Source organism: Mycteria americana, chromosome 4 (genome assembly GCF_035582795.1).
Source record: "Mycteria americana isolate JAX WOST 10 ecotype Jacksonville Zoo and Gardens chromosome 4, USCA_MyAme_1.0, whole genome shotgun sequence".
NCBI classification, from domain to species: Eukaryota; Metazoa; Chordata; class Aves; order Ciconiiformes; family Ciconiidae; genus Mycteria; species Mycteria americana.
This window is the reverse complement of record NC_134368.1, coordinates 50,708,723-50,723,974: the sequence shown is the minus strand read 5'-3', so window position 1 is coordinate 50,723,974 and position 15,252 is coordinate 50,708,723. Positions and strand designations below refer to the sequence as shown.

The following is a 15,252-nucleotide window of genomic DNA, read 5'->3' as shown; positions in this document are numbered from 1 at the left end:
TTTTGGTTTTTGAAAGGTGAGAGGAGGCTAGGTGTTCTATTACCAATTAATGATTAAGAAAAAGAAATTGGTACATAGGAAGAACAACACTTCTTCCTCAAGAACACCTGCCTGCTCCTCTTTTTTATTAGTTAGTATCACCGCTTTCATTATTCTTTCAGTTTTTGCTGCTGCTAAGAGTTAACAGAATTCCTCCTTCCTGAAGAATTTGGAAAATATGGTGAATTACTAATGTACACTAGAGCTAATACTCCAAACCCATTTTTTTTACATCTAAAATGTTAGGTGATATAAGTAGCAATAAAAATATGCATATTTATTTCCAAATTCTTATTGCAAATCAGAAGTTCTCAACAATCATTGCACACAATTTACAAGGTCCTCACAAGCAGGATACCATACAGCATTATGTAATGACTTTGTAACTGAATGACTGGCTAACACACTTTTTTTTTAACCTATATTGTGTCAATGAACTCGCTATAACCCGGCCAGAAGGAAGAACTTGATGTTTCCATAATATTCCACCCTATTTTTTCATTACAATGTTTTCATCTAAATGAACTAGATATTCTCAGAGAACACCATATATGCACAATTGCTTACCTTCCTTCTTGCCTGCTTTGAGAAGGAAAATATCATAAATAATGCTGGAGGGTCTTATTAAGTGTATGAGTTAGCATGTAAAAATATTTATGAAGAAACACCTTGATCTTTTGAACAGAGTCATCAGAGCTCTATTTCTTTAAAATATATAGGAGTATTTGCTCATGTCAAATGCATGCAAATAATTTGATTATCAACAGTTAAAACAGTATAGTTTTTGTGGACTGCATAAATTCTTCATAACGAGCTCTTTAGGAAGTAAAATCTTTGCCTCATTGTAGAACTTAAACTAAAGTTAAACATGCAAATTATTTTCCAAAATCCAGAGTTAACGAGGATTAAGAACACAAAAAAATATAGTTTCTCACCTTTGTCTTTACGTAGAATGGCGATGACTGGTGAATGGGCAAGTCCATGAGGCTATTGGAATTTGTGACGCTGTTACTGCTAGCGTGTTCATCTTCTCTACTGCTGTCGTCAGACTGATCGAAATCATCACTCTCCTGGTCCATTTCCTCCTCCTCTTCCACCTCCTCCTCTTGATCACCAGCATGTTCATCACCTTCTTCCTCTTGGTTACAAGTGGATCCTTCATCCACTGTAATAAGTCTATTGTTATTTTCTTCTAACTGTTCCTGCTGAGACTCATGCCTGTCATCAAATCCAGGTTCTTCTCCTCCTATCTCCCCATTCCTCCCAATGTGCTGCTCCTCTTGTTGTCGTCTTTGCTGCTGCTCCTCCTCTTCTACGACCCGATTCATCTGCTCCTCATCTACTTGGCTTGAGGAAGCATTACCTCGAAGAGATCCACCAGTTCGTCGCCTCTTGCTGCCCACAGAGAGCAGTTCCTGATTCATTTCCAAAAGCCAGCTTGCTACTTCTTGGACCTTGGCTAGGCTATCTGAAGATGCAAATGCTTTCACATTCTACGGAGACAAAAAAAGAAAAAGTGGGAAATTACAAAAGTTACATTTTTCTTTAATTAGATAAAGCATTAAAAACTTATTTCATCGTATTTCATTACTCCTGACAACTTCAAATTCCAACAAACAAGGAACAATTTCTACTTGACACACAACTTGAAAAACCCAGACTGCAGACAACTTTGCAGCAAGAGAGTTATTTCTTCTATCAAACAGTCTGATCATGATCTCTGTAAGCACCGGATTCTGCAAAATTCAGAAGAACTACTTGCCCTCCTAGAGAATCCACAAGAACCATTAACGTTCATGTTAACAGAAGATCCAAGTATGTGATATTACTTGCTAAAAATTAGACAAAGATCATTTTCGAATGGCATTATATTTTCCCTCTCCTTTGATCACAGACTATATATTACTCACAAATTACTAATTGCTCTTGGTTTTATGCCTTCAGAGCAGGCATATTTTCAGGTATAATTGAAAGTTTCATTTCTTGTTACTATGATTTCCTTTTAGATAAATGAGAAAGAGAACACCCACTACAGAATATAGCCTTATTACTTCCAAGTCTTAAACTGGCCACAGAGATACCCAGTGGTCAAAAGCAGACACCACTAGGCAGCCCATGCAGCCCAGAAATGGCACATACCTCGCCTGGCAAAAATCACTGTTAGCAATAAAGTTCTCCAAACTCTAAGAAGCTACAAGAATTGTTAAATGAGACTCTGAGAAGTTACAAAATTGCCACATTTAGGTGCATATTAGTTGAAATTGAAAAATACTAATGCAATTTCCAAATTATCCACACATTTGGCTATACATGTGTGTGCAAGCAATATACAAGAACTGAGGGATATAACACAGTCTAGCTAAGACCTCAATTTTGGTATTAGATTGCCAGCTACACAACCTTTCAGGCTGGCACATCCTGACTCCAGTTCCCCTAGATTCAAGTGATGTGTTGAGTAGGTGAAGTCAGACATGAACTCAACAAGTAGTCAGCTTCACAGGTTGCACATGAAAATGTGTGCAAAGAGAAAATAACTAGCTTTTTCATTGTGTATAGAACCACTGTCCTCGGGTGTCCATAGACCACACCACACGCTCAGCAGACTACACTGTGAGAGAGAGATTCAGAAAGCACAATACAATACTGTAAGGGAGCATGACTGCTGAGTCTCCTTCGAGTAGGAGCAGTGAAGGATATAAGTTTCCATGAGTACTTTAGTACAGAAAGATATTGTCTTAACCTCTCGCACCCCCCCCCCTTTTTTTTTTTAGAAAGTCCTCTATCTCTTAGCATTAAAAAAAAAATTCAAAACAAGAAAACCAGAGCCTTGGATGATGGAGGTGTGGAACAGATAAACCCCAACTTTGCTCCATGACATCTATAAAAACATTCAACTTATTCGTGAGGAGGGAAGAAAGTACCAGAAATCATAGCGCTAAGGTAATTTTCACTGTGTTGTACCATAAAAGCCACAGAAACACATTTAGAGATGTTTTTCAAGTCTTGCATTGAGAAGGATTCATACATGGGATTCTGCACACTTGTCCCCTCTTCCTCAGGGAAACATTACTTACACCCCAAAGACGCGGTTCTCAAGTTTCCACATACCTACCCAGATGACAATTGCCCTCAAATAAAACCTTATCAGCTCAAAAGCTGAAATATGTGTTCCAAAGAAAGTGTCCGCTAGCAAATTAGCTCCACTCAGGGAATGAGAAGCTAAGACTAAAAGACAATTAAGCTCCACATGTCAAGGCAAGGACATGATGGAAGCAAGCAGAGCCTGTGCTGACTCCTGACCAGTGGAAAAAAGCATTAGGGCACTGGGGTGCACATGACCCAAACCAGAAGCTAATGACTCCAACCTTGAGTGCAAGGGGCATCAAAAGTGAATGTGTTTAATTTTCTATACATAGTAAGTAGCACTTGAGAAAGATGCCATGAAGAGTGCACTCTAAGATAAATGTTTTTACTTAACATTTTTCCTCAAAGCCTGGAAACCTTACCATATTGGAGTGATGTTTAATAACTCCATTTCATCAAATGTCAAATTTGGTTTCATATATAATCTGAGCTTAGTACAACCTATTCATCAGGCTTGCTACATAGTTTGGGCATTATGAACATGACAACACGACATCTTGTCTTCTCACAAAAAGAGAAAAGATTCAGATTTTTTTAAGCATTACATCATGTAAAAATCAGTAATAAAAAAAAAAAAAACAAACAAGAGATTTACATCTTCACAATCTAGCAATTTTAGCTTCCACCACAAATGATTCTCTAAATAGCCATGAATGAAGCTTACAAGTTTTCATCACATTTTTCCAGTACCAACAGCATAATTTCAAATATATGCATCAATTATTGGTTTAGGACTTACTTGATAAAACTGCAAATGCAGCATTTGTTTCCATAATTTAATACACACTTTCAATTTGTACCTATAAGCAACCAACATGAAAGGTCAGCATTGAAATACTTAAGTAATAAAATGCATGATTCTGCTAAATGCTTAAGTAACAAAAACAACACTAATGTTACTGTTAATATACCCAAATGAAATTCCAGCCAATTAAAAAAATGAACATACACTAGTACTATTATATATTTTTAATTATTCCTACATTTTTGTAGTCAATTCACAACATTAGCTTTAGTCATAAGTGATTTCAGTTTTACTCTGTATTTGCACGAATAAACTCAACTTGTTTTTTCCAGAAGCCTATAAAATGCATTATCAAAATTTAATTACAAGCAGTGCTACATCAGAAATCATCAGTGTGCAAAGAGGTGATGCATTTGCTAAAGAACAGATGGATGTACATTATCTGAGAGATTCGAAACATTAAAGCTGCCTTCTGTCACTTAAGTGCTTTCAGAATTAGCTACTGTCAGCTAATACGCAAGATACAATCATTTCCATATATAAGGTAGATACGGAATAAGACAGGATTATTTTTTTGAAGGAAGAAGTGTATTTACAAATCAACTACCAGAGAACTAAAATGCTGTTTTCAGCTAGTACAGTGCCTCCTTCATTTATACTCTCAAAGCCCAAAATGACTCAAATCAGCTAAACTCCAGCAGATCCATAGAGGAAAGCTGTTGCTTTCCTACCCACCTCAGACCACAAAGACATTTTTTTAGACAGACACCAAAACATTGCAGTGCAGTGGCAACGCTTTGCATAAACATGCAAAACTCATTAAACTTGGTCAACAAGTCTAACTTGGCAACTCCCTGGGAAGTTTCATAACACTTGCAGCAGGTCCTACGGAAAAGCAAAATACAAGGAATCCCGATACAAACGTTGTTAAACATTTTTAACCTATAAAAACATATAACCATGGGAAAATCAGGAAATCTCTATCAGTACTGCTGGTTTTTATTACTCCTTTTTTATCACTTGAAACTGTAAAGAAAAAAAAAGGGAATGAGGTGGGTGGCAGAAAGGTGGGGGTGACGGGTGGGGGGGTGTGTTGTTTTCTTAACAAAGTATAGCAGAACTTGGAAAGGTTTTAAAGAATTAACTTTGACATTAGCGAGTTAGACTGACATGGATACTAACCTAAGTCATCCTAATACTGATCAGGACAGCAGTTAGTGAAAAGACAGAATAGTTACAGTCACAACATGGTTTATGGGCAGTGGACGCTCCTCGAACAGATCTTTTTGAGATTACAGATTTGGTGCACAAAGACAATTGGACTAAAACAAAAATTTCTGTAGATATTTGATTAAATCCTGCCTAACATTAATATAAATAACCCAGTAAAAAAGGTGAGATATAATTCAGTATTACTCAGTTTAATAAACGGAGGTAAATAGAATGTAAAAAAGGAACATCCCACCCAAGCTAAGGACCTCCTATGATTTCATTTCAACATCCCAATCCACCTTCTGAAAGAAAAATAAAATCCTTATAAGCACACGTTGCCCAAGGTTGACCCTGGCATGTTGGTAACATAAAGCTAGGTCTACATTGGCAAGCAGCGCAGTGCAGTAGGGGCAAACGTGCAAAGCTGAGACTCAGCACCCACAGGATATGGGCTCTGGGCAGGGCTCTTATTTCCAGACCAGCTCTGACCCCCAGGGCCTAAACTGACCCTCACAGCTGGAGCACATCTTCTGGTTTAGTTTCACCCAGAAGGTGCTCTGGGATAGCTGTGCTTTAACTCATTCTCTTGGGGAGCAGGTGCGAACAATCAGGAGTTACACTTTAAAAGTGTGCTCTTGATCCAAATCCAGACTAACACACCAAGTGCAAATGCACCTCACCATGGTATGCACCAGCACTGCCAGCCATCTAAGACCTCTTAAGCCCATTTGAAAAACATGCATACAAAGAGAATTAAATGCAGTATCAAGCAGATAGATAGAAATAACATAATTAACACTGATAAGATTGTGGACCATGTTCTACGAAAAAAAAGAAAATATTTTGTGTATGGCTGTGATAGCTAACAATGCAAAACACTACGAGCAAGCAACATACATGCTGTATTAAAGAAAATGTTTAACATATTGATCTGATTACTGGCTACACAGTTTGTATATGCGAAAGATTTGAACAATAGCAAAGTAACAAGCCAAAACAATCAACATGCAATAAGTAGAAACTGAAACTATACAAAGTCAAATGAAGAATCCACCACCTTCTTTTATAGGTTATGGTAGCGGACAATTATCCTCATGCAAGGACTTAACACAGACAACATACTTCAGGTAAAGCCCCAACTTAAACTAATGTTATGAGCTTTAAACAAAAGTTACAGGAGAATAATCTTGCTGCGTTACACAGGACGGCAATCTTGATCATAGTAACGGACTCGAGTCATAAAATTCTGAGTTGAATACGTTGTACTGAAGAGGAAAATAAACAAACTTTCCGTATTCCATCAGCACAAAATGTTGATTAAGGCAAGATTAACATACAGCTTTAAAACCTTTCAATAACTTTTCATCAAAATAAAATACATCATTAACAACGCATCTCATTCTACAAGCATGCATGCTTTTTCTAAGAATGATGAACTACTTCCAAACCTATACACAACTCAAATCTCTCGGTCAACTCCATTATTCACAGCTCCAAGCTCCAGAACAAATTAGCAGCTAGAAAGATTCTCTGTTCCTGGTCTACTATCACCCTGCCCAGCAAAGCTCTGCCAACACTTTGTGGAGCAGCACATGTAGCTTTTCTGTTGGATTAGAAATTATCCCGCTCCCTTTTTCAGTCTGTCTAGATACTTCAACAATCAATTCATGTTGTTTATTCAGTGCAAAGTGGTCAAAGTAACCAGCACTAAGTGAAAGTGCTCCTCTAATTACTTACTTATGTCAAACATAAATCTGACAGCATACAGAAAACTAGATTTAGTATTCATTAAATTTAAAAAAATAGCACAATTAAAGTTTCCTGTGCAAAGTTAATTAAGCCCAGCTGCCTCTAATCTTCTTGTGTAGCCAGTTTTAATTATCCCCCTCGCTACTGTAATCTGGCCCCAACGTTGTACCTACCTTCTGAGGCTTTTCATCAAGTCCTTACACCCTGACCTCTCCTCCTAAATGTTTCTGAACAAAGACAATTCCAGTCTTCCCAGCACATACGGTCCACTGTAAGGTGTCTCTCCCTTCTGTTCACCTGCTTCTATTAACCCCACAATCCTATTTCAACAGACCTTACCCCTTCTCTCCCTATTTCATCATCCAAACTTACTTTTTTCTCCCAGGACTGCCTCTTAACACAGCTCCCTCTTTAATCCCATGCCTCCATCTCCCAATCCCTTTTGGCCCGCAGTGCTACTTTACAGTCCCAGACACTTTGCTCCATTCCGATCCATTCCCTGCAGAAAGTGAAGGGATTTAGATGAGAGACAATAGCTAACGATACATGGGTAGTAAGAGCATGACAGAACAATGTCCCTTGCTATCAGTTATGGGGACAAACACACAGAAGCCATTAAAAAGAAAATTTTGTTTAATCTGGGCTGGAAAGACAAAGGGGTACGGAGGACCTATCATGTAATCCTACCTCTTTCGGTAGACACAGGTAAAGTATTTAATAAAGGATAAAATATGAAATAGCACACAAAACCCACTAGAGAATGAGAATACAAAAAGTAGTTTAGGAAATGAGTAATTGCCACAAGAATTTACATATATTTAGCAGTACTTCAGCTGAGTGGCATGATAAGGAAATATCAGAGGCAGAAGAGAGATGAATAGACCTTTCATGAGCAAAAGTTTAGAAGAAACAGCTTGAGCTACAAGCAGTCAACATACTTATTCTTCAAATTATGATAAAATATGTATGATCATGTCTAATTGCTTTATACAGATCAAGATATTTTATACCACTAAGAAAACAAGAGTCCAGCACTCAGATTGCATTCTTCTGACCTTCAGCTACATTCATACATAGATTTCCATCTGCAGATGTCCAAACCCTCCTTAAAACTCAACTGCTGAACCAAAGATAAGATTTTCTGTTCAACAGGTCTTTGTCCTGTTAGTGTGGAAGAATAAATTATTCCATTTTATGGATCTATCATTTCTTCTCTTTACATTTATTTTTTCCATAGTGTTTCCACATGATCTCCATTTGTGCGCATTTAACATCGTCACAGAACGTTAACCTTTCATGTCAATTCTTTATTCAGAAACAAATAACGCTGTATTGCACGAGTAAGCGGATGAACAAAACTCTTTTCAGCCATCACTGTAAAAGCCCAGTCTCTTCAATAAAGGTTCACTTAACCCTCACAGATAGTGACCATGGGTAGAGAGTGGAAAAGCTGCAAAAGGTGCAACATGCTTCCTTGCTGTGTACAGGCAGGACACACAGGGATTCATCAGCAACACAACCACCTGCGGGGTTCATGCACACACAAACACAGAATCTGGATATGTTACAGCTAAAATGGATTTCACGGATTCTCTTTGCAACAGCAGGAGGAGTGTCAAGTCTTAATGCTTTAAACCAAAAGCCCTTTTCTTCCCTTCTCATGCGTTCTCCTCAAAAACAGGACTGCTCTGGCTAAAATTTTACACAGAAGAGATTAACTCAGAAAGACTTGGGGGAGGGGGGGGGTGTAGAAATCATCCGAGTTAAAGTTGTAGCACGTTTTAACACTCTAGCACAGAGAATCATGCTATAAAATGTATTAATAGAGACCTGATGACAAAATTAAAGCAATCAACACATAACAGGAAGAGAGGAAACCACTGATTTTTTTTCTGTAAACACTTCTCCATAAGTAATTCATGACCTTAATTCTTGTATTTGAAGTGTTAAAAAAATGCCTGCATTTTCCTCATTTCAAAAAGGAGAAAAATATCATAGCAAATAATCAGTGAATAGTGTGTTACACAAGTTATGCTTTTACCTTAAAATTTGACACTTTAGAAAATGAGAATTACTGCAAGATACTGTGGTAAGGATGGGGTAGAGATAACAGGGAAATGCAAAAGTGACCCATGAGGAAATTGTTGAAATCTTCCATCACCCAGTAATAAGAAAACTGTGTTAAAAAAAATAAAATAAAATTCAAAGTCCTTTTCCTCAAAGCTATATCCCAACTGACAAGTTATTAACACCAGTACACTGTTACTGAAGAAGAGGGGAGCTTGTGTCTGTTTATCAAGAATCCTGCTCATACCTCTTAGCTCCCGGAAAGCCAAGACCAACAGTAAAAGCACAAAAGTTACTCCTTATTTTTAATTCTGCATTGTTATGTTTTTGTCAAGAAAAGTGAATGGATATATTTTAGAATAAAATAATTTAAATTCCTTGAAAGATATCATTGAAGGCAACAACCCACGGTAGGAGGAGATCAGTATTATGACTGATCTTACTGTGTTCATATAAATAATCATGTTATTTTTAGTAGTTATATTAATAATGACTGTTATATAGAAGATGGCTGGTTTGTCTTTTCACTAACAAGTCTTTAAAGAAAAAGGATTAAGCTGTAAAATGTGACAAGTTAACTATCATGTGCGACTAATGAAAGGCTTCTCTCCCCTTTTCCTCAGAAAAGGGAAAGCAGAAAAAAAAGCTTCGAGTTATTTACACGGTGCCAAGTTTTCCAGCAACTATTGAAAACAAAACAGGCAAGTCCTCCATATAATCCTTCATGCCGCCACCTAATCTTTAATATTGAGCAGTGTCCATTTTGGACCTCTGCACTAGAAAAGTAAAACACACAATTTTCAATTACATTGTCTCATCCTTTCTGCTTTGACAACTGTACCATTACTTGGGTTCCTACATTAAAATTTTTACCTGTCTAAATAAAAAATTCTTACCTTCTATAATTAATGAATACCTGTTTTTTCACAAATTAGATTACTACAAGAAGCCTATACTACTATTGCTAGCAATATAGCACAAACATGCTTGTTTGCTTGATTTAGAACAGCAAGTTTCTGTTAATATTTCAGTCTCATGTAAACTATGCCTTCTGTGCATACCAACGAGGAAGAGTTTCTTGCCAAAAGCAAACATTAGATCACACTTATAGCAACATAAACAGAGTATCTTTAGTTACATTAGTTGATAAGCACGTGGGCTGAAAAATTCTCAGATTAGAAAAATAGGCAGGCAGTTTATTATACTTCCTTCAAATTTAAAGATGCTGTTGCATGCTTACTTAGCAAAGGCTAAAAATGTACAAACAGAATCATCCCAACTCTACTTCATGATAGATACACATGTAATACAGAATTTCTCTACAAAAAAGATCACGAATCCTCTTACAGTGCAACGGGAGACTAAGCAGTCCTTAAAACTTAACTTTAAGGTTTGGATAACTTTGGGGTTGAATTCACCCCTCTTCCACAAAAGTAAGTAAATTAGGTTTGTGGGTCTGTGGTAGTTGCGATAGCCTTCCAAGCTGGCCCAAAATGTCCACAGCACTAAGCACTGTGTTCCACTTTCTACATGTGCCTTTCTGCCCCCAAACCAGACCACCTATATTCCCCATAACAAAAGTCCTCGCCGTCAGTTTTACAGCATCGTCAACAGGAACAACCGGAACAACTACTGCTTTGGATGGTTTTATGCAGCTCAAGGCCCTTCAACCATAGGAAAGGAGCCTGAGAAGCGATAAGGATGACACTGCTAGTCTTGCTTTCTAGTAGTAAACTTCGGTTAGGCTACGCTGGAGTGCTACTGTGTCATGGAAAACGCTACTGAGTTAACACACATGTTAAGCTATGTGTCCAGAACAACCATTCAGTAACACTTAAAATTAAGTCCAGAACAACCATTCAGTAAACACTTACTTTAAGTAAACAGGCAATGTGATTACTATGCAGAAACAACTACTTTCTTCCCAACTATCTAGGCGAACAGGGATTTTATCTAATAGACAAGAAGCAAGATCCAATCACTGAATGCTGAAATGAGAAAAATCCAAATGGAATTAACTATGAGGATAATTACTCACTGTAATAGCTTACTAGGAAGATAGTAAATTCATCACCACTTTAAGTCTTAAATTAGAAATATACTCCATCTTAGTTTAACACACACATTCAACAACTGCAAGAACATGCAGCACATGCACAGCTACCAAGGCATGGTTAGCTGACTGCCTCTCCCTGGGAATATACACAAACAAGAGCTGCTGTTGTCACCTCCTCTCTGCTCCCATAGTGACATACAGGCAAAACGTGTTACCGAACTGCTGATTAAAACCTGCCTAGTTCCAGTGCAGACTTATTTCACAACCACCGGGCTTATCACACAAGCTAGCATGGTATGGCCAAAATGGCCTTAATGTAAATTTTTCTTCAGCATCCACAACATTGCTGAATGTGGCCCTGGGGCTGGGATGCATTTTGAATGGGAAAACCTACAGACCTTAGCAGTACGATATGCTAAACCGCTTTATGAATCCATTCACATAGTCTGTTACCTAGTGTGGTGCTGCTTTGTGAAACTGCATCATAAGAGCAATACATAAATAACTTCCAAGCAGCGTTGCTCATTATTAATGCAAACTATTCTGAAGGCAAAAGCAAAACAGCATTTGGCAGCAAGAACGCTGCCATTAAGACGTTTGGTCTGAAAACCTCAAAGTGATTCATAGAGTACCCAACTGACTTCTCTGTCTCGGTTTCTTTCCTGTCCATTAATCATAAAAGTCATTTTGGGTACATTTCCCCAAATTATGGGTTTTACTGATACCGAATTGTAATTTTACCAGATGGCTGGTGTCAGCTTCTGGCAAAACGGTAGCATGATTTCTTGGACTGAATCTCCACTTCAAATGCTGCAGAAGTGCAGCACAAGCAGGCAGACACACAGAACAGCAGAGATAGCAAAAAAAAAGGTCAACTTAGAACACAAAGCAGAAAAGATGGACCAAAAAAAGGTCATCTTTAACTGAAGTGGGGGGAATAGACCTTGAGAACAAAGAGCAACTAAATTTAGTTGAATTTAAACTTAATTTAGTTAAATTTAAATGGGAGGAAGGGTAAATTAACACCAAGTACTAAACTCTCCCCTACCTCAGAGCTGTTGGAGATAGACACCTCTAATGTGGAAAGACAACACACAAACAGATGGAAGCACGTATACCCTTTACACTGAAAAGCATTCTAGTGGTTAAAAAGAAAAAGACAGCAGGATTGAAGCTGAGGAAAGTGAGAATCAAGAGCAGTAACTACTATTCGAGAACAATTATATTTCATCAATTAAAAAAAGTTTAAAATAAATACCCCCTTTTCAAGCAGCTCTTATACTACCTCTAATCACCAAGAATAATCAACTCCCTTTACTCCCAAGAAGCTTCAAGGCACAGAACAGTATTTTCAAGCCTCTTAATAATGACTAATGAAGTAAAGGAGAAGCAACGCAGGTTATGCCATGAAAAGTACAATCTCTTTATTCTGTTCTGACACAGGCTTCTGCATCAGGCTAACCTTCTAGAAAAGATTATCAGGTTACTGTAAAAATAAAGAATACCCTAAGAGATTAAATAGCCATCTATTAATTCAAACACTACACTTTTTTTTAAATCTTTTTTTAAATTCCCAGTCCTTCTATATTATTCGAAGCATACAAGGAGATGACAGACAAGGGAAAAAGAACAAAACCCCCAAGTCTTGCCAAGCTATCATCAACAACATTTTCTACCTCAAGATCCATAGTGGACAATGCTTATTCCAGGCTACTGCCAAAAATTTCTATTTTAATTTCCTGTTTTCAGTTGCCTATTCTTTAAAGAAAGTCTGAAGGACGATTATCTACAATATTCAGCTGTCATGTAGTCCTAATTGCTAGGAAAAAAAATGAAGTAATTCTATCAGTACTGTTAAAGCAGCTGGGAGTAAAAGACTAATATATAATGGACAAAGATAATTTCTTATTTTTGTTTAATTCAGCAGAGTTAGAAAGTGAATTTCTGAGATAAGAAAAGGTAGCTGGGGATCAGGTTGGGGTAGAAAACATGCTTCATGCAAGCAACACAAGATATTAACACTGGTGTATTTTATCATTTTGGTGGGGAAAAGTAGAGCTCAGCCTTATTCCTGTGAGCTTGCTCTAAAAGAACAAGGAGTAATATATATTTTATGAAGAATGCCTATCTGTCGACAGTCCCAATTCATATCTTATGAAATGTTCAGCTGTGTACATTCAATCAGATTTTGTGCAGTATCCGCTGGGCAATATTGTCTCCATTCTGAATACCATATTTTCAAAGATGAACTCCAGAATCATGTACTTTCTTTCAGAGCTAGTCAATGAACTCGTTAAATGCCTTTGCATCAACATCCGGTAAGGAGCTTTTGACCTGCACTTTTTTCCTTTTAATAAAAGCAAGAAATACAAAGAGAAACAGAACGGCAGCATTTACCAGACTTGCTGAAATCTGTTAATACATTGGTTTGTCTGCATTTTCAGCATCTTCAGCAGTAGAAAGACATAAGTAAAACAAGGTCACATACTACCAGGACACAGTAGAACAAATTCCGCTTCCTGGTGTCTCACTTAAAAGAAAAAAAAAAAAAAAACAAAAAAAACCAAACCAACAACCAATTACGGTCTCCACATGGTATTAAAAAAAAAAAAAAAAAAAAAAAATCAAATGCCTTCTCGTTAACCTCGGGTCTCCAGAACATTGCCTACCACACATTGGTTCCTAAGTGTTACATTGTGTCATGGGGAAACTTTCCGGCAGTAGATCTAAAATCTGACCTTGCAGAACAACAAGGCACTTGCTGACAAACAGCATGCGAGATTGCCAGGTTTGAAGGAAGATGATATCCCAACCTGTCTAAAAGAACCTGGCCCCGGCCCAAACAGACTCTTAGCAAGCTCCACTGGAGAAATGGAAATGGTTGCAATTATTGTTATTGATTTAATGCCCTTAAAATGGCTCTTTGAGAATCTTATTTCACTAACTGATTAAGCAGTATGGTTCAGCAGCATGGTTCAGCAGCAGGGCATTTGCCTAACAACCTACGGAAACCTAAGTTTGCTGGGCCAAACTATTTCTGGGACCAAGAAAGTAATTTTTTGTATCTGCATGACCAGAGGTGAAAGCACATGCCTGGATAAGAATGTAAGGTGGCCTACGGTATTAATGTCAGGCAGGCATTCAAACTTCCTTTCAAATCCTATGAAGCCATCAACTCTAAATATTCTATGTTTCTGCTCTACAGCACTTTCCTACTACAGAAAGGTGGTGTGAATACAAGCAGTAAAAAGAGCTGAGTCCAACGCAGGAATGCACTGACCACAGATACAGTGAACAAATAAATTATTTACCTGAACTACCAACTAAAAGAGATACTGATACAGCCTGTACAAATACAAACAATCTTAAAATTTGAAATCGGGATCATAATTTGAATGGATAAAAATCCTTTTCAGAGACTAATGTAATTTAAGATGCTGTTACTGCTCTGCCACAGGATATTCAGCGGAGCTTCACCGAAGTCAACTGAGTGTCCCGTAACCCATCCCAGACAAAATTAGGCAAGTCAATTTAAACTCACCGGTTTCCTCTGACTTATGTGATGTTATACGATGTACAGGATTAAGAATGACTGATGAGAACTGTTGTGAGGACAGCAGACCTTACATCCTTCCAGTAGAGAGCAGGTAACAGCTAGGGACCAATTAACATCTTACACCACCGCAAAATAAACACCTACCCATAAACTTAAAGCTACACTCTTCAATAAAAGCAAGCCATGCTTCATTGCTAGCATTATGGGTCTAAAATTGACTGTTGTCAGAAGTCTCACCAAACCACCAGTCTGTTAGAGTTGGCACGCACGAGCCACCGTTTCTTATGCCTATGTGGAAAGGCATGCAGGGCTAGGTCAGTTTCTGTGCAACAGTGAACCCGTCACACAATGGCAGCTGCAAAGAGAAAGAGGCTCCGATGTCATTGCCTCGATCCATCTTTACTGCCGGCCTATCTACATTCCTGACTTTTCAAGGGCATTGTCGGTGCAGATTCATGTAAGTGAAGAGTAATCACTATCCCTCCCGGACAGCAGTGCTAAACAGCATCAGCTATATTCATCAAATACAGACTGCACTACTCCCCTGGTGTCACTACACCAAACCTGGTGTCTGCCCTTGCTGCTACATGAGGTGTACAGCGTTCCGCAAAGGTCAGCTGCTATGCAGATCTTGGAGACCAGCATATTTCTGAAGCAAGTAGATGAAGTTGCTCAGGCCCTAGC

At 38.0% G+C, this 15,252-nt stretch overlaps 1 protein-coding gene across 12 annotated transcripts in view; it reads right to left on the bottom strand.

The window, feature by feature from the left end:
- Window positions 1-15,252, bottom strand: part of FBXW7 (F-box and WD repeat domain containing 7) — a 196,339-nt gene that overhangs the window by 104,584 nt on the left and 76,503 nt on the right. For all 12 annotated transcript variants that reach the window (XM_075500473.1, XM_075500469.1, XM_075500472.1 and 9 more), the window contains one exon: window positions 975-1,532. In XM_075500473.1, the coding sequence (XP_075356588.1) occupies window positions 975-1,463 (489 nt within the window). In that variant the 5' untranslated portion in view covers window positions 1,464-1,532. The remainder of the gene's footprint in view (window positions 1-974; window positions 1,533-15,252) is intronic.